Source organism: Asparagus officinalis, chromosome 8 (genome assembly GCF_001876935.1).
Source record: "Asparagus officinalis chromosome 8, Aspof.V1, whole genome shotgun sequence".
NCBI classification, from domain to species: domain Eukaryota; kingdom Viridiplantae; phylum Streptophyta; class Magnoliopsida; order Asparagales; family Asparagaceae; genus Asparagus; species Asparagus officinalis.
In genome coordinates this window covers 18,773,658-18,801,167 of record NC_033801.1, presented here as the reverse complement: position 1 = coordinate 18,801,167, position 27,510 = coordinate 18,773,658, and the positions used below count along the sequence as shown (strand labels likewise).

General features: G+C 34.2%; 2 protein-coding genes across 3 annotated transcripts in view; one reads left to right on the top strand and one right to left on the bottom strand.

Annotated features, from left to right (window-relative positions):
* LOC109819442 (protein SABRE-like) overlaps positions 1 to 7,780 on the bottom strand; it is a 91,511-nt gene extending 83,731 nt beyond the window's left edge. For both annotated transcript variants that reach the window (XM_020385171.1, XM_020385172.1), the window contains exons 1-4: positions 7,449 to 7,780; positions 4,680 to 4,791; positions 4,047 to 4,319; positions 925 to 1,187 (exon numbers count right to left, since the gene is read on the bottom strand). In XM_020385171.1, the coding sequence (XP_020240760.1) occupies positions 925 to 1,187; positions 4,047 to 4,319; positions 4,680 to 4,791; positions 7,449 to 7,519 (719 nt within the window). In that variant the 5' untranslated portion in view covers positions 7,520 to 7,780. The remainder of the gene's footprint in view (positions 1 to 924; positions 1,188 to 4,046; positions 4,320 to 4,679; positions 4,792 to 7,448) is intronic.
* LOC109820956 (peptidyl-tRNA hydrolase, mitochondrial-like) overlaps positions 23,026 to 27,510 on the top strand; it is a 4,593-nt gene continuing 108 nt past the window's right edge. The window contains exons 1-8 of the mRNA XM_020387152.1: positions 23,026 to 23,241; positions 23,325 to 23,409; positions 23,487 to 23,554; positions 25,699 to 25,749; positions 25,839 to 25,912; positions 26,742 to 26,800; positions 26,889 to 26,965; positions 27,404 to 27,504. Of these exons, the coding sequence (XP_020242741.1) occupies positions 23,101 to 23,241; positions 23,325 to 23,409; positions 23,487 to 23,554; positions 25,699 to 25,749; positions 25,839 to 25,912; positions 26,742 to 26,800; positions 26,889 to 26,965; positions 27,404 to 27,504 (656 nt within the window). The 5' untranslated portion in view covers positions 23,026 to 23,100. The remainder of the gene's footprint in view (positions 23,242 to 23,324; positions 23,410 to 23,486; positions 23,555 to 25,698; positions 25,750 to 25,838; positions 25,913 to 26,741; positions 26,801 to 26,888; positions 26,966 to 27,403; positions 27,505 to 27,510) is intronic.

Sequence of the window (27,510 nt, the reverse complement as noted above, 5' to 3'; positions counted from 1 at the left end):
CACATATATGTATACGTATACATATGTATACGTATATATATATAGACATATGTATATATATAGAGAGAGAGAAAAATAGGTATGATTGGTACCAAGCATAAATTTCGTGCTTGGTAGTGAGGTGATATAATCCCCTCCACTCATTCAAATGGGGGACCACATTCACATGGGTTGAGGAATGCATGGGGATATACAATCATTTGAATGAGTGGAGGGAATTGTTTTCAGGAAATTTAAATTAGATTAAGTTCAAGTTAACATGCAAATGCAATATTTTTGGAGCTTCATTGCCTTAAATTTGAGAAAAGCCAGATCAAACTGCAAATAAAGGACCTTTCATTGAACTGGCAAACCTAATAAAAAATTATTAATGGCTATGAATAAAAACAGAATGGAAGTTTATCAGCCGGATTCTTATATTTATCTCTATTTGTTAGCAAAAGTCAGGGTTGTCACCGTGTGAGTCACAGGGTCAAGTCGTGAAAACAACCTCTCTCATACAAAAATGCAAGGTAAGGTGGCTGCACAAAGTAGATCCAAAGTGGTCCAACCCCCTTCCAGACCCCATGCTAAGCGTGAGTTTCTTGAACTGGGCTGCCCTTTTTGGTTAGCAATAGTGGTATTCCACATGAATCACAAATGTGAATTTTCTAATAAGAATAGAAGTGTACGCATAATGAAGCCATAAGCTTGGTGAGAAATAGTGCTGGTCATTACTTTAGCAACGAAAATGAAGTAACCTAAAACTAGTTAAGTTCAATGTAGAATCACAATCACAATTCCCTAAAAAGATAATCTCATCAAGGTGTATCTGAAGGTTAAATAACAACAAAAAAACATGATTTTAATGATTCACATTGCTTCCCTGAACTGTATCATTGAGATTCAGATATCAATTCTACAGGGGAAAAAAGAAAAACTCACCTATCATGACCAAGGTCACAAACAAGTGATAAACTCTCAAACACAAAAGGTGTTGAGTCCTTTTCTGCAAAATTTGAGCTAGTATTTCCAGAAAGAAAGCACTCTCCTTGGTCAAAACCAGCATTATCAAAACTACTGTGTGATTCACATATCTGGACAAATAAAGGATTAACATTCAGCTTGACATTTAGAATAGGATTAGGTCCACCATATTTGGATATATCTAGACTCAGATCTTTGATCTCAATGCCAGCTTTTGGTGCCTGCATCAATGAAAAGGTGAAAAAAATAATAACCAAAGCATGCACATGGAAAGAAATTTAGATGCAATTAGCAGACAATGTCAAACAAGCTTTATAAGACTCATTAAAAGACATAGCACAGGTAATTTGTAGACAGATAGGAAAGAGGAATTCCTTTACACAGAGGAGATGCTACATCAAACCAATACATGAAAGTAAAAATTGTCATGTTTCTAAATAAGAAACATTGCTTACACTGAAAAAGCAAACTTTTGGCTAATGGCAGGATCCCCTTGTCCCCATCATACGGTTGTCTAGAGCACACTCTTGAATTTATCAAGTTAGGAACATTTATCCATAAGAACCTTGCAGTCACTTGAAAAAAGATGAATAAACTATTCATTTTTCACTCTCTATGGTTCCATTAAAATGCACAACAATGTAGTGATTAATGACTGAAGAAGTTTTCTGCAGATTTAGGAATTAAAAAGAAGGGAAAGATGCAACAGGAAGTGGAGATTAGACTCTTGGTCTCTTATTGACACAAATTACATGTAAGAAGATCTTTGATTCACAAATCTTCAAAAAAGCAGTCAACTTACTTTCAGAAGCTGATTTGTTGAGCAGAAGACCCCTATTAAAATTCATAAGTCAAAATATTTAAAAACAGAAAGCAAAAAAATCATTCTAATAGTATCAAAGAAAGAAGATAAATTAACAGGAAAATCTTAAATAAATATTCAAAGAAATCACACCACCACCAACTCTAGAAACGAACAAATGGAAAGAAAAACAAATCATAAACATCAAGAACTCACCTAAACAGTTAAAATGCAAAAACGCCTAAACAGTTAAAATGCAAAAACGATTAGAAAATGAAACAAGCACAAGATAATTTAACCCATTTCCCTTAAGAAACTGGAAGGACAACCCATAGGCTGAATAACTCCAAGACAGTTTTATGGTCACTAGGTCAGCTATCAAGTTATCCACTTTACACCCATAAGATGACGGAGTCCTTGTCCATTACTAATTAAAACCACAGACTGCAACATAAAATATCTAGAAGAGACATCCAAGACAAACTTATGAGAACTATAATCGCAAAATTCTGATACTTTGCTTATATAACACAAATACAGCCAATTCCAGGTTACCCTAACCACACATCTCTAGTAGAGAGCACAATGATGCATGCCAGCCAACTTTTTATTGTAACTTAACAGAAATAAAATAAAGATGGTGTTCCTCATGCGATGAACTAACAGTTTTTTAGACGTAAATGTGAAGAAACTAGAGCAGCTTCTGACAATTGACTGTCAAGAATAATAATTCACATTTGCACCTAAAGGTGAGATATAGGCTCATGTTAATATAAAAACTAGAATAAAAGCAACTAGAAAAGAAACTTAGTAAACGACACAATGACTAGCAAGAATCTGTGTGCAAGGGACATCACCAGATGAATTGAAACTGCACACACTGTGAAATGAGAGAACTGGTAAATTACCCGAGAAGAGGATCCTTCCTCATGACAATCAGAAAAAGGAGTTCAGCTAGGGTACCAAGGGCTACATATCCGTGATCATATTACTTGCACTGAAACCACACTGGCATACAACTGTAACTCTAGCAATTACAGTTTCACCTTGAAGTGCTCATTCGATCATAATCTCAGCTGCAGCATAATCATTATACATGTTTGCTTATTGCAATTTACTATCCGATACTTCAATAGTATATCGCCACTCACTGTACATACAGAAGTTACACACAACCAAACACTCCCGATACTTCAAAGTTGCTAATTGATACTAAAGTATCTTCCAGAAAAAGTATTTTCTTTCTTTTTCTCTTCTTGCATATCGAATCATTTTGCAAATTGGATTGCACTTCCAAAGACTAGGCAGCAACTGAATAAAAGTGAACTTAGATTAAAATGAAGTTTCGCCCCAGGTTTTGAAATGCTCTGGATGAAGTCATTCAAAGTTTAAACTAAAAGGCTGGTGGCTAAATAGGCCTATAATCATCAGGTTAATAGTTAATTGACCCACAAAAACTGCAAGTTAACAGTATATCCAAAAGAGCAAATCAAAGCTGTGTTTCATTTATTTAAATCTTGGCTGTATATGATCAAATTTTAAGCATTGGTGAAACCTCAAACCAGCACAAGAATTTCTCAATCCAAGGGCCTGGGATGAATTAGCATGTAGAAATGCTACTTAAAGTAGAAATACAAGGTAACTGCGTACAATAGACCCAAGATTGTCCGACACCTTCCAGGCGCCTGCGTGTAGCGGGAGCTTCATGCACCGGGCTACCCTTAAATGCTGGATAAAGTAGAAGACTGGAAGGAATATAGATATTTACATGTAAAATATAGAAGAAGGATAAAACCACCATATCAAGGCAATAAATGCTAACAGCACAATCAGTAAATCAGGCACCAAATTGATATAGCAAGTTTAATTAGTAGAATAATAGGCAAGAACACGCTTTATTTGAAGTGTAATTTATGAATAGAAAGTTATATAATGGAAAATGAATTAAAGGTAATGACCTGATCAGAAAATCATGCTACCAGCACAATTAGTAAATCATGCACTAAATTGACAAAGCAAGTTTAATTAGTATCATAGTAGGCAAGAACAAACCCTATTTGAAATGCAACTTATAATCAAATGCAAAGTTATATAAGTTTAAAGTGAACAAAAAGTAATGACCTGATCACATAACAGTCAACAATGTTCTTTTGGCTAGAATTGGCATATCATACTTAGCTGCATGTGATGCGATTTAGCACTTAATGCAGCAATTTAATTAACAAAATACAGAACTTTCTTGTAAATTTAACAAGGTGATAGATTGTCAGAAAAATACCTTCACAACCAATTCAGTCACGGAAACTGAGAGAAATCTCGCTACATTAGTCACAAGGATCCACTTTCTTTTGCCAGATGAGCGCAACCTGGGAGGTTTACTTGGGGATTTACTCTTTATAGTACTTCGCTCAGGAGGCCGTAAAACAACTTCTAGATCGCATATCAATAAATTCAACTTTGGGTCCCCAGAAATGAAACTGAACCACAGGTTGACCAGTGATTTGCAGAGGCTGAGCTTGATTTCACCAATACATACAGATTCAACGGAACCCTGAAAAAACAATTCATGAGTTTTCAGACAGCTTAAATACTTATTACAGGATCAAACTGTGTTATCAATGGAAGAACACAAGATCAATTATGCCAGTGAAAAAGTTCTAGATTAATACTAAGTTGACAAGAGATAATAAAAATAACCATAATACAAATCTCAATGGCAATCATAGAAATCCCAATAACCATACTAGTTGGTCAAGTATCTGATTCAACTTCTTCTGCTGAACAATACTCAAAACAATGAATGTTAACTATAAAAGCATGACAATCATATAATATGACTAACATGCAGATTAAAACAATTGTGTGCCTAATGTCAATCTAAAATTTCAAAGTACAAAATGTAGTAGAGAACCTTGGAGAACTTCACAGAAACATCCCTTAGACAATTGCATCCAGCAACATGAAACTCAACAGATGACCGTAGTTTCCGGCTCAAGAAGCATGTCAATAACTTTGCCGCAAATCTGAAAACAAGGAATAAAGGACTATAACACAAGAAATTATATGATAAAAGCATGCTAATGTTTTTCAAAAGGACAACCATAAAAAGAATTGGGAGAGGGAAATACAAGGTAACAGAAAAGCTCACTTAAAAATGAAAGGGGAAAAGAATTGAGGAATTCTGCTTCGCAGTGCATTTATAAGATGCATGTCAAGGCACTAATTGAAAAAACAAAAATATAAAAGTTTAATCGAGCTGAATGAGTTGAATAATTATGTTTAAAATTGTTTACAAGCATGCACATGCATGTGTGCATGCAAATTGCTAGAACAAGTACGATAGATAGATCAAACATAACATAGATGATCAGATTACTAACATTCAATGTGGTAGAGTTATGCATCCTCCTCTGCTAAAGTAACTAAGATCTTACTGAAGCACAAGAATCAATTAGTTACCTTCTCCTTTTCAATTTTCTAAAACTCGGCTTCAAACACATTTAATCAGGTGCGCCAAATGCGTTACTGGATTATGTGCCGATTATACAAGTTCGATGGAATTATGCACATTTGATTTTTTTTTAATACTATGTACGTAATGTTAAAATATCTAAAAGTAGGCAAAAGAAAATATATGAAGTTATATAGTAATGACATAACTCAAAGGGCAAGTATAATTCAAGAAAATTAAACTTCAGGTGCATATCAAGAATAAGGGTTTATATCAGCAGCACAAATTTACTTGATCTACGAATGTAATTAGAAATTTGAAAAATAAAATAGAAAGGATGGTAAGGAAAAAGGAAAGAAACTGGGGGGAAAAGAAGTTAATATATACTTGTCACTGACAGACACCAAATTGTCATTATCACGCTCAATGTCAATGTCACCACGGTGTTGCAGTCATCCATTACCACTTCTTCCGTCCATTGAACATTTCTCAACCGCATAGATTTTGAAGAGGAAAGAGATCAAGGGTCAAATTTAGGGAGAATGGAGTTGCTGCTGAGTTTTAGATAGATTGGTGTTTTGAAGCCGCATGCAAAAGCTGTTGAATTTGGAGCTGATCTCCAAACTGATTATGCAACTGTCAAATCACCTATGCAGGCTCGTCACCAATGTGATCCCAATTACATAAGTTGACCACTCTTTTGGCAGCATAGGATCAATTTACTGCAGAGTTGGGTCGCATACTTTTATATGACTGCCTTTCGCTGTATAAACATTGTTTAAGAGCATTGATCCACTTATCTTTTTAATTAATCTTGTGATAATGATGTTGAAAACGTTTATGAGCTATCTTAAGTGACATCTTGTGGTTACAAGTAATTCCATGTCTCCCTAAACAAAATAAAGTTCTCACTAGAAAAGCATAATCTAATACTTGCAAATTTCGTGGAATTCAAGACCTGGTGGACACGACTTATTACTTCATGCATCACAAAATCAGCTTTTCCCCCAAATGTATACTCTTAAAGTGCAACATGTTGTAACATGTGTATAAAAAAAAAGCTGTTTAGTCCCAGAGAACTGAGGACAAATCGTCCCTCCCTCGCTTGGTGGGACCGAGCAAACCTAACTCTTTTCTTCATGTGTTGTGATATGACCTTCCCCTAAAAAGACTCTAATAGTACTATATTTGTCTTTATGTCGTTGCTCTCCAGAGGGAGTAATCCCCTCCTCTCATGAACAATGCATGTCCTTCAAGAATGTTCATTATGTTCTACCTATTTCTTGTCATTGTTAAGGTGTTTTTATCACCTTTCTTTATGTAGCTGAAGAACGTATCCAATGTTCAGCTGACCAGAATTTAGTCCAATAGTGTTAATTCCCTTACATACATCCATGCTTAATAACTTGCCGTTTCTTCTTATACTATAACACATAGTCCACTAGGCATTGTTTTCTGAGCATTAGCCTCTTATCTGTTGATAATCTATTAGAGTAATAATGTGAATATATTTAGCAGTATGGGGTTTTGTTTTTCAATCTTATAATGGCCAAAAAAAGACTTGGAAAACCATTTCTTTCATTTAAAATAAGCTTAGGAAAGTCGATAATATAATTACGACTTACGAGAAGAATTACATGTCATGCATCTCAGGATTAAAGTGAAATTCATTTCCTTGACAAAATCTCTAGTGTGCTGAGAGGACTAGGTGAGTGATACCCTTATGTTGTGATCATCTAATGAAGTCTAGAACATACAAATAACTGAAGGCTCCAATCCTTACTTGACACCCCTGAACTATTCATTCTGTCCCTTCATACCGCCTGAACTATTTTTCAGTCTCGTCTTACCCTTAAACTATTAAATCCGTCCCTTTTTACCCCCTAAACTATTTTAAGTCCAACATCACCCCTTGATCTATCACTTCACTCCCACCTTACCCCCTGAATTATCATTTTAACAATTTAAAGGACTAAAAATACTTCAGGGTTAACAATGGACAAATTTAACAGTTCATGGAGTAAGATGAGACTCCACATAGTTCGGGGGGTACGAAGGGACAAATTGAAGAGTTCAGGGGGCAAGTAGGGGCTGAATCCAAAATTGAATTATTTAGGCTCCGAAATATGATATGAGACCTTAGAAATATATTTGTTCAGTTAATACGAAATTTCACAGATTAACAACAAATCCATCGAAAATTCAACAAAATTCGCAGCAATAACTTACACGAAGGCGATCCAGCCGACGGAGAGGAAAACAATGAGCGCGAACAACAACTTGACGGCCGAAGACGCCATCTCAAAAATACCTCAGTCTTCACGGTCAAAAATCTACGCCATTCACCACAAAAACAAAGAAAAATTCCCTAAGAAGAAGAACAAAGGCCTGAGAGGGGGGGAAATGTGATTATTTTTTTTTCCTTTTTTGGGATCGGAAGGACATTAGGGCTCGCGTTTCGAGGTTTTTATGTGAGTTTGTGGAGAATCGGGGGTTAGCGATCGGAGCGGAGGGGAGTTGCTCCGGTTATTGCGAATCTGACGACATGAGGAGGGCGTGGAGAGGAGAGGGCTCTGGTTGAGTTGAATGAATTGCACTGCATGGCATGGTTTTTTAAGGCTTAATTGCACTTACATACCCTATAGTTTTACCTACTTTGCACGTGTATACCCCGGACGTATTTGGGTGCACTTAAATATTCTAAAGTTTTTAAAAGTTGCGTTTTAACATCCTCAGTCATGCAAAATGTAACATTCGCATTCTAGTTTTAAAATATTCTAATCTTTAACTTTTGTTAAATCTACGGTTAAATCCATCAAAGTCCTACTTAGACCTAAAATAATTCTATTCTATACTAGGGTGATGGGTCTAACAGTAAATTTAGCATATAGTTTATAGATAAATTGTTCTGAAAGAAACATGTAAGTATCACATGAAATTTTTAGAAAAAAAATTCCATGTTTTGCATAACCAAAAGTGTTAAAGTGTAGTTTTTAGAAACTTTAGGGCGCTTACAGCCAAATACAGTTAGGGGTATACACATGTAGAAGGCAGGTGAAAATAGGGTATCCAAGTGCAATGAAGTGTTCTATAAAACCGGACCGTAACTCTTCATCTGGTCGACCCTTCATAAATTTATTACAGTTTAGATGAGGCTAATGGGGTGTTTGTTAACTTGCAACTGAGTTGAAAGTATGAAAGTGACTTTTTTTGTAAGTGGGAAAACGCATTCAAGTCAGCATACAAATGACATACATTGTTTGTTTACAAAAACAAGTTGTTGAAAGTAGAAAAGTGAGAATGATGTGGCAACTGTTATGAAATAATGTGGATGTCCATTTAGTTTCCCAAGAAGTTGATATTCCTCTGGTACATTAATCTTCTTCCTAGAACAACATAATGCATGTTCTTGAAAGACTAAGGTCATGAATGAGTAATTAATATGATTCATGTATCATCATCTTAGTTTGTATATAAATAGAGGTATTCCTACCTCACTTTGATAAAGCAATGAAGAATGAATGAAATAAAATTATCTCTACTTCTCGTCTACCTTTTCTTCTCTACTTCATTAATTTCATAATAGCAACATTATTTTATTTATTTATATATTAAAAAATCATGTTTTTATTTAAACCATTTTTCATCTTTATTTACCATTTTGAACCATATCCAGGACTGACATCTTGTAGTCACAAACAATAATTTAACAAAACAAATAAATCCTAAAACATATATACCCAAAATTAAGCAATCATCATGGATAGTTCTAATATAATCTCACTGATAAAATTTTAGTGAAAAAATCCTTGCTATTATTAGCGTTATGATCATTTTTTAATGCTAGCAAATGGGGCCGAGAGAATCACAAATAACACCCAATGTACAAAATATAAATAACCCAATTATTTATCTTCAATGAAAATAAATGTCATTGACATATTTCAAACCATAGCTGCAACCAAAGATGATAAGAATAGTATGCAAAAAAACTACAATTTCATTCATAGGATCATAAAGTTTCCAAACAAACTAATACTGGTTATCAAACTCTAAAGAAATAGAAAAGAGTCCTAAACTGAAGTAAATAGTGATCAAACTCTAAAGAAATTTCACAAGCTAGTAACTACAAGTTACTTTCAAATATACTAGTACTACTGTAGGAAACATACTAACTCATATTTCACTAAAGTCTTTCATGTTTTTGATATAGTCATCGACAATCTTCTTTTGTTTTGTAGGAGACTTTGCAATGAATCATGAATGTTAACGCTTTATGCTCGCTATCTGCATAATGCTCAAAAATAGCATCCAATTCATCCTCGTTGTGCTCCTCAATAGCCATGATGACCTTATTAAGTTTAAGCCTCCAATCTTCAGCTGTAGCGTTTTCAATTGCTTTGGCAATGAAAGTAAGACCTTCCTTTAGTTCTTTAACTTGGACATCATTTTTTGAATCTTTTGGTTTATTTTCCTTTGGATGCTTAGCCTTCTTTAAGTTTTTCTGAGGAGTTGTACCATTATTGACATTCTGCTTTTCATTAGCACCATCAGTGACATCACCATCCTCAGTCATTGTTATCGGAAATCCATTGTTGATGTCCTTGTTACCGGATTCATCCTGGTCTCCAAATGAATCATATAAGTTCTTTCTAAATGATTCAGTGGCAAAATCCTCCACACATACAATCTTCATCTCCTCATAAAATGGAATAGGGCAATTAAGATATGCTCTTCTAGTTTCATGTGCCTGTAAGCAATATGACAAGTAAAATTAGATATTATATTTATGAGAAATTTTAATATTGAAAATAAACTTCCAAGCACCTTAATACAACATATTTATCAGCCATATTAAAAGAAGTACACTTGTATATAACATTAATCAAGGTCTTTGTCAGTTACCGCAACTATAAGAACAGAATATATTAGCAATTCATAGAACAAATTATACGAGACAAAATAAGTTCTGGAGTGAGGTTAGACAACATACCGAAACATAAGTTTTATAAGTGAAATTGTCGAGGATTATCATTTTTTATCCACGTCCCAACCAGCTCCACTTTTTTTGTCTCTGTAGTGACAAATATCCTTCCACTTAGCTTTCAGGCTACAAAGATGATTCTCCAAATTCAATAGTATAAAACTTTGATTGAATTTTTGATTTACAACGGCGATAGCAGCAATTAAAATAGGCTTTTTGAATTTTTTTGGTTTTTGTTTCCATTAGCAGCTTGTTCAGTGAGAAATTCTAAGAGAAACCCACTTTCCTCTTTGCTCCAGCATTTGTTCGGAGTTCCACAGTCCTTCATACATCCTTCTCCTTTTGTTTCATTTTTACTCTTTTTGTATTTCTTAGAGATTGGTTCTTCAGGGATAGCATTACCTTCCTCTTCATCTTCAATACGAATTGGCTCCTCCTTATATTGTGGTTTCATCATCCATTGAGAAACAACAAGCATTGCATAATACAAAGCATTTTGATATGTCGGATCTCCGATTTCTCTGAGGATAGGAGTAAAAGTATTTGCTTGACTTCCAATTTGACTTAGAGATGCAGGTATCCCTTGACCCCAATCAGTGGAATCTTGACTTAATTCCATTTGGCATAAGTTTTTATATGTAGGCTCAGCCATGTCCTAAGCAAGTGAACGTAATTATAGATTTTACATATGAAACTATTGATCATATGACATGAGAAGATAAAAAATATATGTTGATCTAATTTAACTAAACTCAAAAAAGATAAAGACCATATATTTATACCAAGTTCCTACATTGTTGTAAAGACAAAAATAAAACCAAATAACATTCTTGAAGCAATGGCTCAAAATATATCACTAAAAGTACTACAGTCAATTGAATAAACAAAAAAAAACTACTTCTTTTGTAGCAAGTTATCCCTCCAACATGTTTCCAGTTTGATAAGTTTGACAGTAATTATGTCACATTGCTTGAGCGATATTTTCTCTCTTCTCAATCCACATTCTATTCTAATCTCGTTGCTCACGTTGAGTGAGATTGGTTTGCATAGGATTGAGTTTCACTATAGAGCTCTTCTTCACTAGCTTCATTCTCATATACTAAATTTGCAAAATAGTCATCAGCATCATTCTGTATGATATAATTATACAAAACACAACATGCGTAGAACTATATCAATTTGAGATTCAAGAGGGAAGAATGGACGACTATACAAGATTATGAATCTATTTTTCAATACCCCAAAAGCAGCCTCAATTTTTGTTTGAAGACTTGAATGCCTCAAATTAAAAAGCTCTTTAGATTTTTGGGTGTTCTGCCATGTTGTTCTCTCAAATGATACCACACTGCACGATAAGGTGCAATAAATCTCAGCACTGTTGTATAGCCCGCATCAACAAGATAATACTTGCATATATTTCAATAAAATATATCATTAGTGGTAGGATAATTTTTTTATAAATTATTTGACTATGTTCGTTATATACCTGACAGCACTTTCAGACCCATTGGTGGTTCTAAATATAATGCATCTTTTAAGACAATGAAATCCGCTGTGGAACCCTCCTGACCGGCCAAAACATAAGTAAATTACTTATTAGGCAAGCATGCTGCAAGAATATTTTGGGTAGTCCTACCCTTCCTTCCTATAAATGGAAGAGCAATTTCCTCCAGAACACTAACTTCATTATGGGTACCATCAATGAGACTCATGCTATCCTAATTAGATCCAATATATTTTGTGAATGTATCAATTTCAATGTATAAAGCAATTTTATATTTAGTTCTCATATTTCATAGAATAGAATTTACCTTGAACCATGGGAACCAAGTTGAGGAGGAAGTGATCTCTTCTGGCATTTCATAACCGGGCCGTCGTACAAATAAATCCCTCACACCACAAATAGCACGCAATACAAAATTGAAATATCGAGTAATTGTCTCTCCTGATCGTATGAACTCAATCTTCATTACCCTATTCTTTACATTATGTCCGACTATGTGAAGAAACATTGCTAGTTGTTCCTCAATCGATACATTTATAATGTCTTTTAATAATTGTTTATCTCTAAACATAGTTGCTAGTCTAAAGAACAAAACGGGAACCATTCTAAGGTAATCTATGCATGTTGTATTCCCACCATAAAATATTCTATGCATATGCACTTTTCTAAGTAGATCTCTGTACATAGAGGGTTCTCGACAAATGACCATAAAATATTCTATGCATATGCACTTTTCTAAGTAGATCTCTGTACATAGAGGGTTCTCGACAAATGTGGTCCTTACAATCTAATATGAAAAAAATATAAGTAGATCTCTGTACATAGAGGGTTCTCGACAAATGTGGTCCTTACAATCTAATATGAAAAAAATATATAGTACGCCACTACACAAGTGCTCCTGCATAAGTTGCTACTGCCCATTGTAACAAAAGGCGACGTTGAATATTGTGATCCATTGTAAATTGGTAGCACACACTAGTTTTCTCAACTTTATCAAATTTGAAGATGAATCATAGAAAAATGTATTGTTTCAGTGTACGTATTATTCATTGCACTTATCCAGTAAAAACAAAGCATACCATCATATTTGATCTCACAAAAATGAGTAGAATGTCATAGAAAAAGTTGTCAATATTGTTTTCCAGGCCATGAGTTCATGACAAACTGATAGAATGAAATCTATCTAACTATTATAGCTATACATGGAATTATCAAGGAAAAAAATTCCAAATCCATCAAGAAAAATATCAGAATCCAACTAAACTACATCATCCTTATCTCTAATTAATGGCTAAAAATCATGTGAGGATCAATTTTTGAATCTCAAAAGATCAATTTTTAACTTTTCTAACCATAACGCATTGATCATCTACAAAACAACCCTGTATAAAAGATGAAGAACATTATGTTAGCATTAACGAAGTAAATTATTAGAATAAAAAATGAATAATTTAATAAAATCCTCATAAAATCAGAAATTAAAAGAGTGTGGAAGTAGAGATGAATAGAGTTTTCAGAGATTTCCAGACTAAAATCAAATGATAATTGTAAGTCTAATATGCTATAAAAATTCCAAATAAGAATTTAATAGATTCATGTAGCTAAATCTAAAATTAAAGATAAGAATCCTCCCAAAAAGGAGTTTAATACATTCATGAATCTGTAACTAAAATTAAAGATAAAAATCTGTAAAGAAACATACCTTGAAATCCTTAACTTCACCGCTCAATTATTTGAGCTTGATCCCACAAGAGATGCAGATTTTATACTAGAAATCAACAAAGGCGGTTGGATAAATTCTATGGAGCGCAAAATATATATGGAAAAAAAACACGGGGAAAATTGGTGGGTTTAGTGCTATGAAGGTAAAAAAATAAAAAGGGGGAAATATAGCGGGAAGATAAAAGAGGCGTGAGAGAAAATTTTGGGATATGAGATATTGTTGAAGATGAAACAAATCTGATATATTAGTTATTATAATATTTTTAATATAATGTGGTCCCCATTTTTCACTTTCAAGGCTCACTTATGCACTTTTTTAGGGGATGTTGCACTCGCAAAAAATCTGATGTGGACTTGTTTTTTGATCTCACTTTCAATAAAACAAACAAGTGATATCTCAAAAATAAGTGACTTTCATACTTACAATTTTCACTTACAACTAAACAAACACCCCCTAATATGAGGAAACCCTTCATTAACTTTGCATGATTATAAGATAACCACCGTAACTCTCAAAATATCAGAAAACGCCCCCTTAAGTTTAGGGGTTATCAAGAAACCCCTTTCACTTTAAGAATCAGCGTGAAAAATCTCTCTAACAGTGTATTAACAATAAACTTTCATAGGGAAGTAAAATTATGCAGAGGGTAATTTTTGCTAGTGCAAATTATGATTCAAAATTTTATAGGATTTTTTTAACTTAAAGTTAAAAGAGGATTTTATGTAGCATAACTATATATCTTTTGTTAGTCAATCATTGGAATATTTTGTAAATATTCTCATGTGATGTTGGCAAGTTGAGAATTGATCAATTGTACTCTAATATTGTTTGAATGAACTTAAAAATTATCTTACTGTATTGAAAATATGTTAACATACGTGTTTAACATGCTATAATAGGGAACAAGGTTACCTAACCATTAGGTGGTCTCAGTGTTGGACCTAGCATCTAGAGCGTACACGGTGGGGCCTATATGGTGGGGCCTATATGGTGGGGCCTACGTGGTTTTCCTTTTTTTGTCTTTTAGCTATAATAGTTGATAGTTGATAATATATGTCAAAGATCTAGTAAGCTCGCGCATAGGCGTATTTCTTTATTTTGTCTAAGTGGTGGTGGAGAATATTTTGCTAAAGGTCGAAATAGGTGAATGAGGTTTTCATAGTTGGTAGAGTAGGCCAGAGGAAGTTGGAGGACACTGACGCTGCCACAAAAAAAACACGATAAACACCTAAACAATGCAGTCCGCATAAGTCATTTACAAAAGTTGTAGACGGACAATTTTTTTATATTCTAAAATTGTGCCACATACAATATATTTGAGCCATATATTGGAGTAGTTGCAACTTTGGTGGCATGCAACTGATTCAATTTCGCTCAGTTGCGAGTGTTTGTTTTGTTACAATTCACTATTTTACTTAAAACCACAATTGCAAAATACCCCTTAGTTGCAACATATAACTTGCGTCCAAAATGGTCACAAGTTAGAGTTGAAACTAACCCAAATTTATAATTAAAAAAACAAAATCACAACTTAATATTTCAAAAAAGATTCAAGAAATTCAGTAAAGATTTAAAATACTTTTTCAAAATTTATTGTTATAATTTCCTCAAAGAGATATTTTTAAAATAAAGTTATTTTAAAATACCTTTTCTAAAAACATATATTTTTGATATATAGTTTATATAGCAATTACTTTTAGAAAAACAATATTTTTTGAAATTTTTATTTTTTTGAAAAATATAAACTTTAGGAAATAATATTTTATAAAAAACATTTGCACAAAGATTATTTTTTAAAAGAATAATATTTTTGATGAAATATTTTTATTAAAAAACAATATTTTGTAGAACATTTTAATTTAAATAAATATATTTATTCCTTGAAAAATAAATAGAAACTTTTTTGTAGAAAATAATAGTTTTTGAAAAAGTGTTATTTTTAAAAATATTCTTCCATAATATTTTGCTAAAAATATTGAATCATTAATTTAAAATATATATTTTTACTATAAAATATTTTTAGACAAATAATAATTTTTACATTATAAAAATAATATTTTTTATAAAATTAATATTTTTATAAAATTAATATTTTTTATAAAATTAATATTTTTACAAAAAATATTATTTTTTAAAATATTTCTTCAATAATATTTTGCTAGAAATATTGAATCATTAATTTAAAAATATATTTTTACCAAAAAAATATTTTTTAGATAGATAATATTTTTTACATTACAAAATAATAATTTTACAAAAATAAGATTTTCTAAAGAATATTATTTTTAATTAATATTATCTCACAATAATTATTTTAGAAAGTTTTAAAAATCAATTTAACTAAAAATAGAAACCAATAATTTTAAAAAATAAATATTTTAAAAGTTTAAAAAAATTAATAACTTTAACAATTTATTAAATGTAAAAAACGAGTTACTTATATAACTTTACAAGCACAATCAAATAGCTACAGCTGCAAGTTGTAAATATTAAAATTTGAACCAAATAATTACAAGTGTAATTGCATAAAAGAATAGTTACAATGTCTAAATTGCATGTCAGTAACACTTGAATTGCAATTATAGTTGCAAGCTACTAAACGCCCTCTAATTAAGAGCACCACACTCTAATGCTATTGAGTTTTTTAGACCAATACCCCTAAGCCCTTCTTCACTTATCTCTCTTATATCAGTCTTTTTAGTGGCGAAATGCAATTACAATGTAGAATAATGTAAGGATATTATCAAAATCTATCGTCGATGAACCAATATTTTAACTTATGACCCTTTAACTTCTTCCAAACTTTTTATATTCTCGTCTAACTAAGCGATTGTAAATTATTAAAATTAATTAATAGAATAAAAGAGAATCAAAAGTTTCATCAAAGTAATTTTCTTTTATGGAAAAAACATGTTTAGACTCCAAATTTTGGAATCTCATAAGCCTCTCAAATTTCTGGCATGTGATTAGGCCCCAAAACAAAAATTTTCATGTGTTTAGTCTCTCATCAACCATATTTTTCTCTCATCACTAAAATACCCTTCATCTTCTTCCTCCTCTCCTCCTTCCTCCCCCTCCATCCTCTCTCTCCCCCTCTCCACCTCCTCCCTTCTCTTCTCTTCTCTATATTCTCTCCATCTTTCTCTCTCCTCCTCCACCCCACTTGTGGCCTCCTCTCAGCTCCGCCCATTCTCCTCCCTCCTCTTCTTTTCACCAGCCTCTCTCTCTCTCTCTCTCTCTCTCTCTCTCTCTCTCTATTTCATCTTTATCCTTCCTTGTTTGCCCCCTCCTTTCACTCATGCTCTACTCTTCTTCTCTCTCCTCTATCTCATTTTCATTTTTCTCCCCCTACCCTCTAATCCTCCTTCTCCATCTCGATCTTCTCCCTTTCCTTCTACAACCCCTGCCATATCTCTAAAAAGTCATCTCCTTTCACAACTTTTGTCATTCTTATAATTAAAGTTAATATTTAAGCTTTATGGTTAACATTAAGTGAAAGTAAAATAGAAAGATGTTAACTACATGAATTAGTTGTTAAGTTTTAATAGATATATGTTAACTATATGACCTAGGAGTATAATTAATATGTATTTCCTAATGTTATCATGTGACAGGGATATTAAATAACTAAAGTTTAAAATTAATATCTATTTTATAATCTTAACAACTATCATCAAAGATTACTGACTCTTGGATAGCATTAACATCTCCTCTCTAAGATTAGCATCTATCATCTATGACTAACGTGTGCATTTCTAAAATCAATTTAAAAAAACCTTAGATGTTAACTTTATATGCTAAGTGTTAATTTTGACATAACTTTAGGTGATGGTTGTTTTAGTCAATGAAGATGGCCTGATCCAATAGCGGTTATGGAAGGAAAAGAAAAAAGTGGAGATAGAGAAGGATGATGAGGGAGAGAGAAAGGTGAAAATGGAATGGAAGAGAAAAGAGAGAAGGGAAAGGGAGAAAAGTAAAGATGTGACAGAGGAGAGAGGAGGGTAAATGGAAGAAGAACGAGGAGAAAGGTACGTGATGAAATTGAGATGGAGGAGAGAGAGGAGAAAAGAGAAAGAAGGTGGGTGAAGGGAAGAGGAGGGAGGAGGATGGGTGTAGGAAAGAGGAGGGTAGAGGTGAAACATAGAAAAGAGGAAGAGGTGGGAGGTGGAGGGAGGGAGGGAGGGAGGGAGGGGGAGAGAAAGAGTACGAGAGGATGAAGAAGATGAAGGGTATTAGAGGGATAAGAGAAAAATATGGGTTGAGGAGGGCTCAAACATACGACAATTTTTAATTTTGGGGCTTAGTCATATATGTCCAGAAAAGTGAGGGACTTAGTCACACGAAGTTCTCACACTTGGGGCCTAAACACATTTTTTTCCTTCTTTTATCTGTAACCACTAATAAAAGAGACAAAATAGAAGGAAAAATGACAAAATTTTGAAAACACTTATTTTTCAAATTTATATAGCAAAATCGATCGTTTCTCAATAAATCAGCAAAACCGACCCTTTTCAGATGAAAAAGGGTCGGTTTTGCTACGGTGTTATTTTCAAACTATACGGGACTACGTATAGTTAAGGCATGCTAATCTAAGATTAGCATGTCAATGGATGGGACTAGCAATTCCTGTCCATTTTTATTACCTTTTAAATACCTAACCCGTGACCCCCTCATTTGCTGCACCCGTGACTGACCCCCCCCCCCCTCAAACTGCGACTCGCCTTTAACACCTCCTTCTAGCGACTCTGCTGATCCGGCCGACTCCACCGACCCCACAACAGAATCGCCTCCCGTCGACCACGCTCACCCCAGATCTGTGACACGTCGCCGCTCTGACCAAACCGTGACCAATACCGCCGCCACCTACGACCAAGCTCGTGACCACCGCCGCTGCCGACCACATCCACCAAGCTCTGATCAAGGTTAATTTTTTTTATTTTGTTGTTAATTTTGATGAGGGATATGAATTGGGTAGTATTAGGGTTTTGATGAATGATATGGATTGATTAGGGTTTATGATTTTGGATATGAAATTTTTTAGTTTTTATTTTATGAAATATGATGAATAATGTGATTTGGGAGTTAGGGTTTAGCCATTATTTGCTTTTTAGTTAAGATTAAGGTTTTAAATTTGATTTTAAATTAAGATTAATATTTTTAGTTATAATAGATTATTTACATATGATGGACTGTTGATTTTTAGTTTCGATGGTAAACTCTATACCCATTATTTGTTTCTTCAATGGGAGCCTCGACGTCGGAGTGAATAGTATGCCTATGTATGAGGAAGGTTCTAGAAAAATGTTTATGCTATCTAAGTCATATAATTTTGATAGAATAATGAAGGAAATACACAGAGTTACTAAAATTAATAAAGTAGAGCATGTAATTAAGGTGTTCTTCAACTGTTTGATAAATGAGAATAGAACTATTGTCGTAGAGATTACCGACGATGAGGAATTGAATGACATGAAACAATGAGTCAAAAAGCAAGTACCAATTGAGTTGTTCATTAAGAAGTATCTCGGATAGGATGAAAGGAATTATAAGGGTGTTACATGAGGGTTTTGGTGCACCACATCACCAACGATATTGTTTAAGACATATAAGAGATAATTTCAAGAAAAAACACGGTGAAATTAATTTACAAAATCTTTTGTGGCAAGCTGGGTATGCAACCGACACATTAGTGTATTAACATTGTCGGAAGAAAATCAAGTCTTTATTATTAGATGCACATACTTGGATTGAAAATAACTTGAAGCCTTAATTCGAGCATCGATGGGCATTATGTAAGGATGAGGGTGTGCGGTTTTGCATGATGATAACTAATTGCTCCGAGAGCTTTAACGACGTTCTTAAAGGAGCTTGAGCTATGATAAGATAATCATTGGTTACGAGAATATTCTATAGGCTAAACGCATACTTCAACAAAAAGTGTGATGATAGCATAGACTGGACAACGTGTTATACACCAAAAAATGATTCCATTTTTCATAGAAGAATTGAGGTGCCAAGATTATGTCAAATTACTGTATTCAATGACAATGAATGGTAGATACAGGATTATGACGGTATCTACACCGTTAAACTATTTGTGTTGATTGCACTTGCACATGTAATATACCACAACTCCAAAAAATACCTTGTGCACATGTTCTTGTGGCTTCTTCCAATCAGTCAGCTGGGAGGTGCTAGAATTCTATATAATCGGTATTGTTCATCGTAGTATTTAACAATTCACTACCGAAAAATATATAGTAAGAGTTTTCATCCACCCGATGATAGTCGGTATTAGCCCGAATATAATGGATCATGTCAAATTCCACCTCGATACAAGAGACAAGCAGGTCGACCGCGATCTATGCGAATTAGGGGAATCATAGATTAAGGGCGAGAAGGAGTTGTCAAGCATAAAAAATATAGTCTTTGCAAACAACCGGGGCATACTCAACCTCGTTGTCCAGCTAGACCCAATAGAAAGCAACTAATTGGTAATAATTGACATGTTCAAATTTTGATATATTTTAATAAAGAAACTGTAATTAGTATTTGATCGGTTATTGATATGTGTATAATTGTATGTGCAGGTATCTACACCATGCAACCTGAGTCGGTTAGTGATGAGGTCCTATATGATCAACCTCGACATCGTTCACATATTATATCCTTTACAGAGGTAATTAAGTTTCTTATAATTACATATTGTTATCACTGTAATATTGTATTCTTATACTTTCATTTGCTCTACAGAGAGGCTCGTATATCATTATAGTTGATCATAGCCTTGACCATAGCCGTTGGCGTCTAGAGGATGAACGTATCATAGCAGCTGTAGGACGGGCCGGTTTCTTGACATGTTCAAAGCTTTGTTGGATGAAGCTTGATTGGCCCCTACTCACCGCTTTGGTAGATAGATGGAGACCGGAGACTAATATTTTTCACTTTCGAATGGGAGAATCTACCACTACTCTACAGGATGTAGCCTTGATACTCGGTCTCCGCATAGATGGTCCTTGCGTTACCGGTAGTGGTAGAGTTGTATGACCGACCAAGTGTGAGGAGTTGTTAGGTGTAGCTCCAGAGTCAATGCCTAGAGGAAATATAAAATTGAAGTGGTTGAAAGGGACATTCTCAGTGCCGTTGTCTATTGATGCACCACAAATATTGATTGAGCAACATGCACGTGCATACATTATACACATGATCGGTTCAATATTATTTCCAGATTCGAGTAAAAATAAAGTGCATGCAAGGTATGTGTATTTGTAATTTGAATCTGTATTTCATTGAATTAGCTTATTTTAATAAATTGAAATGTTGTGAATATGCTAGGTGGTTACTACTCCTCAAAGACTTGGACATATGTGGTGCGTTATCGTGGGGTAGTACCGTTTTGGCGTACCTATATAGAGAGATGTCCAAAGTAGCATTCATAAAAAACAGTGACTTTAAAGGGTGTCTAAGCTTACTACAAGTATGTGCATAGGAGAGACTTCATTTGAAGCCGAGACTATGCGTGAATTTACAATTAGATAGACAAATTCCACTGGGATACAGGTATTATATTTTTTATTATAGCAAATATAATTGTAGTTATCATTGTGGTACTAAATTTTAAAAACAATACAGATAAAATGTCCAAAAATGTTAAGACCCCGATTAGATAATTAGATTTCTACCGAAATGAGCTTGACTGTATGAAGATTTTTTAGGTATCATTTCTATAAAAATGAGCTTTTACTTCTATATATCAAATTTAGTTTTTAATGATATGCAACAATTATATGAAATACTCTGTAGATGGAATAGGGGCCCTACACCCAATTTCTCAATCATCTACCCGCGGTATGCATAGAATACCTAGTTACATAGAGAGCCAGAGTTCCTCTTATATATTTTGAGATGTAGAAATGCATGTACTGGACCGCGTGCTTCAACAATTTGGTCTTGCACAACATGTTCCAGAATTTGTTAAAAAAATAGAGAGGAATGCAAAGAAAGGAGGCCAACAAAATGACTGGGCAGCTGAGCATCGAGATTATATACATAGATGGAATGATAGATATTTCTTTATTTTTGAGCAAATTGAACCAACTCCCCGGGAATTAGATTACTACACTTGGTATTAGCGGATAACCCGAAGATGGATACTCCATGCGACCACACCACCGGTTGAGTTGCAAAAAGGATATGTGCCCTGGGGTATAGATGAGAAAGAAATAGTAAGTATTTTCAGATTTTGATTTAAGTCCATTTTTATTGGTATTTCTCAATATTTTCAACATGTATTTTTTGAAAAAAATTTACAGGTATCATCAATAGATGATGTTCAAACCATTGCAAATCGTGACATAGAATTGGCTCGAGCAGGTAATATAGAATTAAATATCAAATTTACATTCTGTAATTTGAATTTTAAAGTAATTTTTCTATTTCGGGTTTTTTGAATTATCTCTCACATGTACATATCCCGAAGCACAGAAACATGTATCAATATATCCGTCAATAATACGTAGGCTTCACCAATACTTACACCGAACTTACAAAGATCTTCATGATGGACGAGAAGCAACGCAATTCGTGTACACACGTCAACCATGACAAAGTCGAGGATGACGCAGAAACAACAATGAAGCTGGACTTTCCCAACGTGTTGATGATGGAGCTGGGTCGTCCCAACCACAAACACAACCGGATCACGAACTCGTCGAAAGTCGGGATGGAGGAGGACGAAAAAGGAGGAGGAGAAGAGTTTTTGGATGTATGTAAACTAATCATTATTGTTATATACATTACAAACCTATTTTGGTATGTACATTACAAACCTATTTTGGGATGTACATTTACAAACCTATTTTGGGATGTAAGATGGTTTTTGGATTTGTAGCCGAGACTGTGGTGTGATTTGTTTGATTTGTAAGTGGGTTTGTGGTGTGATTTGTTGGATTTGTAAATGAGTTTGTGGTGTGATTTGTTGGATTTGTAAATGAGTTTGTGTTGTAATTTATGATTTTTAGATTTGTAAATGAGTTTATGGTGTTATATGAGTTGCATTTAAGTTTATACATGGAATTGACAGGAAATGCAATAGAAAATTAACATGCACATGTAATGTGCACAGGATATGCACGGGACTACTACTCCCGTGCATTTCATTTTCTGTCCACAAAAAGCACGGGACTAGCAGTCATGTGCTCTTTGTTTTCTGTCCGAAAATGTCTCTACCTAAAACTCGGGACTGATAGTCCCGACTTTTAAACAGATAGTTTTGAAAAGAAAACGAAATGCACGGAGCTGCTAGTCCCATGCATTTTAGTTTAGCAAATGCTAATCATAGATTAGGATGCCCGAACTACACGGGACTAGTAGTCCCGTGTAGTTCGGAAAACTCTTTCGCAGCAAAACCGATCCTTTTTATCTGAAAAGGATCGGTTTTACTGATTTTTTTTTAAAAAACGGTTGATGTTTCTAGATAAATTTAAAAATGGAAAAATAAAAACCAGGGTAGGAAATGGGTTCGAGTAATCCGTAGGCCCAACCCGAACCAAACCTTGTGAGGTACCAATACCATGCCTCTAAATTTCAACACCTTCTTCATCACTCAATCAAGCTCTCACATTCTTTTTTTTTCCTCTCTTTTTCCTTCCTTTTTTTTTTCTGGAGTCCGATGCTATCTGGCAGCAATCATCTCTTCAAGCGTTTGCTTTCTTCTTCCTCTTCTCCCAACAATACCAACAATATTATAAAGCCATGGCTTTTGATAGGTCTCGGGAACCCAGGAGACAAATACAAGTCTACAAGACACAATGTAAGCGAGAGGAAAAAGAAAAAAAAAGTCCCTGAAATTTCTCTTTTCTTCTTATTTTCTCTAAAAATTATAATTTTTCCCAGGTTGGGTTCGATATGATCGACGTTTTTGCTGAGTCCCAAGGCATACCCATGAGCTCCGTCCACTGCAAAGCCCTCTTTGGCGAAGGTTAGATTATCATTTTTTTTCATTCCATTTGCAATTTATTATTTATTCTAATTTATTTTGTTTTTTTTTTAATTTAGGAATGGTTGGGGAAACACCAGTTCTGCTTGCAAAGCCTCAGACGTACATGAATCTCAGTGGTGAATCTGTAAGGGACAGAAAGATAGCTCCTTTTTTTAATTTTCTTTTGATAAATCTTTCGTGATATAATGGAAATTGTCTTTTAAGTTGAATTTGGAGAGAGTTTCTGTTAAAGGGGTTTGCAAAAATAAATCTATATGGATAGTTGAAGTTAAATTTTATTATAAATATAGCCCGGCCTATTAGAATTACTCACATCGATTGGTAGTTTCATAGCTCTGATGGCTGTGTCAGAAATAATTTGAAGGTAGATTGTTGCCGTGAACAAAGAATAGGAAGTACTTAATCAGGCTTTAGTTGTATGTGGCGTGACTAATTCTTTCTCAAGCTCGTTTACGCGGTATTGCTCTTGATACGTATCATCGAAACAGGAATGATATTCTTGAGGGAATTTTGAGGTGAAGTCAATAAAAGATCTTTCTAACATCATGCCAGGGTTAGGAAAAGTTGGATTTAAGAACTGGAATGTATCTCATAGTATGGTTAGGGGAGTGGAAAGGACTATGAAAAGCTCTCGTCGGCAGACTTTGGATGCTTTAGTTTAAATGATGCCCAAGCTATTAGCTATAGGTAGAGTTCGAATTTGAATTCAAATAGGAAGAGCTTCTCCCATTCTTCACTTTGCGCATTTATCCTTGGGATACGTCTGTTCTGAAACCTGCTACTCTAGATTAGTTCATGACAGGAATGCAACAAATGATGCGATCTTACATGTGTATGTATGCATGTGCGCGTGTGTGTATATATATATACTTACTGAATCTAATAATACATTATTTTTAAGTGTAATGTACTAGTATGAAAAGTCAGGGACTCGCATGAAAAGCTAATTTTCTGAAGATTTATCAGCTTTCATCAGTACAAGAAATAGCCTGATCTTTAACATTGTCATGTATCTCGTCAGTAAGCAAAAGTTCTCAATATGCAAAAAAATAAAAAAAAATCAGCAAGGTCGTACTGCACTACTCACCGCCGCTAGCGATTACCAACTTGAATTCTAGCACGTCTACTTTCATTCCAAATAGATATGTTTTCTTACCGATGCAAACTTGACAGAAGAATAGTCAGATCAGGATATGAGACAGTTTAGAGACGCAGAAGACATTCCTTCAAACAAACAATCAACATATAATCGACATAAATATCCAAGAGTTTATACATCACTATTTAACTGAAGCTATCCCACCACGCAAATATAAACATGCAATATCTCACACTATATTGAATAAACAAAGTTCAAATAGTCCCCAGAGTGTAGTATTTATGAAGTATTCACATATTCCCACAGTGTCCTTTTTGAATAAACAAAGTTCAGATAGTCTCCAGATTTTGCATGATCTTTTCTTTTCTTATTTTTGTATTTTCTTCTTGATCTTGCATTGGTTTGATAGTTTTATCAAATGGAAAGGGTAATCTTAAGGAAAAGGTTGTAGGTAATCAAAGTTAGATCAAGTCAACTTCTTACCAGGGTTAAGAAAAGTTGGGGTCTGAGGACTTAAAATGGCCATGAAAATATGATTGTGAAGTTCAAGGGGGGAAAAAGAGAGTAGTTTTCAGTAGAAAATTAACAGATGTATATGTCATGAACCAACAAAGATGGGATCCTGGTGACTCAATTTTGCAGTAATGGACCGATGTTGCTTTGATCACCCCAGTTAGTCAGTTCTGATGTTATTCACGTAATGAAATGAAATTCATGAATTCCATGTATCCTTGATTCTAAGAATTGTGAAGTTACCAACTTTGACCGGACATGAAGCTAATGTGGGGAATTGCGCATATGAAGAAAGCTTTAGCCTGCATTTTATCACTTTTAAGGTAGAAAGTATTCAGGACATGAATCTAATCTGAAAAGGGACTGCCATGTAAAGTGTAAAGCACTATTGAACTTGTTAATTTTTTGTCGACTGAGCCAGAACTCATGGCTATTTAACTTATCACTTTGAATAAACATTTTAACTATGACCAGACAATCGAGTAGAGACTTGGGTATAAGTTTTTATTATCTTCTTTTCAACCCAGTAAAACTGGACTAGCTGGTGAACAATCATAATCTTTAATAACTAAACAAGAAGTTCTTGGAAAGCTTACTTAATCAGCATTTACTGATAAGAGACACCATGAAATAACTATGTTTTCTTTTGATCGTAGACTGGGCCACTTGCAGCCTATTACAAACTACCACTGAACCGTATCATTGTGGTATGTGTATCATTTAGCTTTATTATCAATATCAGTAATACTGCAACTGGAGCACGAAAAGTAACGTAATTTATGAATTGTGTATGCAGATGTATGATGATATGGACTTGCCATGTGGAGTCCTTCGGATACAACCCCAAGGTGGGCATGCACATCATAAAGGGTATGAGAGTGTGGAAGGCATGATTTGCGAAACTAAAGTAGGAAAATTAATGACTCTTTTAAGTATTAACATCACAGGAGTCATGCTCTCTAACCAATACATTCCAATGGAAAAGCTTAACTACCCTCGTTCCAGTAAGAGGAACATCAAATGATGATCATAATTTACTACTTCAGAAAATTGAATTTTCTAACACAAACGCAACTTGTTATCATATTATGGTTGTCTATATTCTATTGAGGCATCCATGACTGTGTTGATGATGATGTACAAGTTAGTGTTCACTGCATCTTTCTTTCTAGTTATTCACTCTAAATCCTTTTGTTCGACACAACCTAAGTTCAGATAACAAAAACTTGCCAGAGGTAATTACTTCATACACAAACTAAACCTGTCAATAATTATTCCGAGCAATTGACCAAAATTGAAGTACATACTCATCCTAATTCTCTTTAGATTTCGAGAATAACATAACCAAACATCTTATATAAGATAAAATTCACCTGGCAAGGGGACAAATTTTCCACTATGTGCATCTGCCTATTAATCAATCTTTCACGATTAAACTCCTCGGGCAGCGTGGAAGACATTACGTTGAGCTACAAGGTCAATGGGTAAAATAACACCTTAAGTTTGTGCCCATCATAATTAGAAACCTAACTAACTTGGTGATGTTGTGTTGTATCTAGCTTGATTTTTTAAAAGCACGCCTAAAGGAGTTTGTGTTGTAAATTACTCAGGAACCATCAGTGGGAAAATTGAACTAGGCGTAATATGTATTAGGCATTTTTTTAATTATATTTTTAAATCTGGATTGCTTCTTTCTCAGGTTAAAGAGTGTAATTTATCACTTTCGAGGAAACAGAGAATTTGGTCGATTTAGAATTGGTCAGTATCTACTTCTGTGCAACCTTAATCCTATTAAAATATTTGTGCTTCGACATCCATAAGCTCACTTTTTTTCTGTTGATTCAAGGCATAGGAAGACCCCCAGGTCAGATGGATCCAAAGGCTTTCCTGCTTCAGAAATTCAACAAAATAGCTCGTGAAAGGGTAAGTGCAGATATGCAGCTGGACTCTGTTAAAAACCACATTGCATCATTCTGTTATTTTGATGTTAACTTTGTCCATATATCTTCATTGATGAGCTTGAATGAACTCAATATCGCAGCCGAGAGATTTCTCTTTACTTGGTTTTTTAAGGATGTGTTGCATGTTCATCAATTAAACAAAATTTAGCAATCTTATATAATATCAACGCTTAAGTAGCAGCTTCATCAGTTTCCATTGCAAAGGACATGAAATAACAAAAAATGTGCTTGGAAGCAAGGATGATCTAATCTTTCCTTGTTTACATCCAATAATTAATTATTCTTGCTCAAACTAATCTACCAATAGTCTTTAGCGAGCTTCTAACAACAATTTAGATTTTTTTTATAGCTTTTACTTTTTTAATTGTATGGGAATTTAACGTGTTGTTGCTTGCACCAGATCGATTCAGCTTTGCAAGAAGGGGTTGATATCCTGAAGATGCTCTTAGATAAAGGCTTGACAGAGTGTTCAAGATCCGCAAACACCGAACAGAAATACAAGCATTT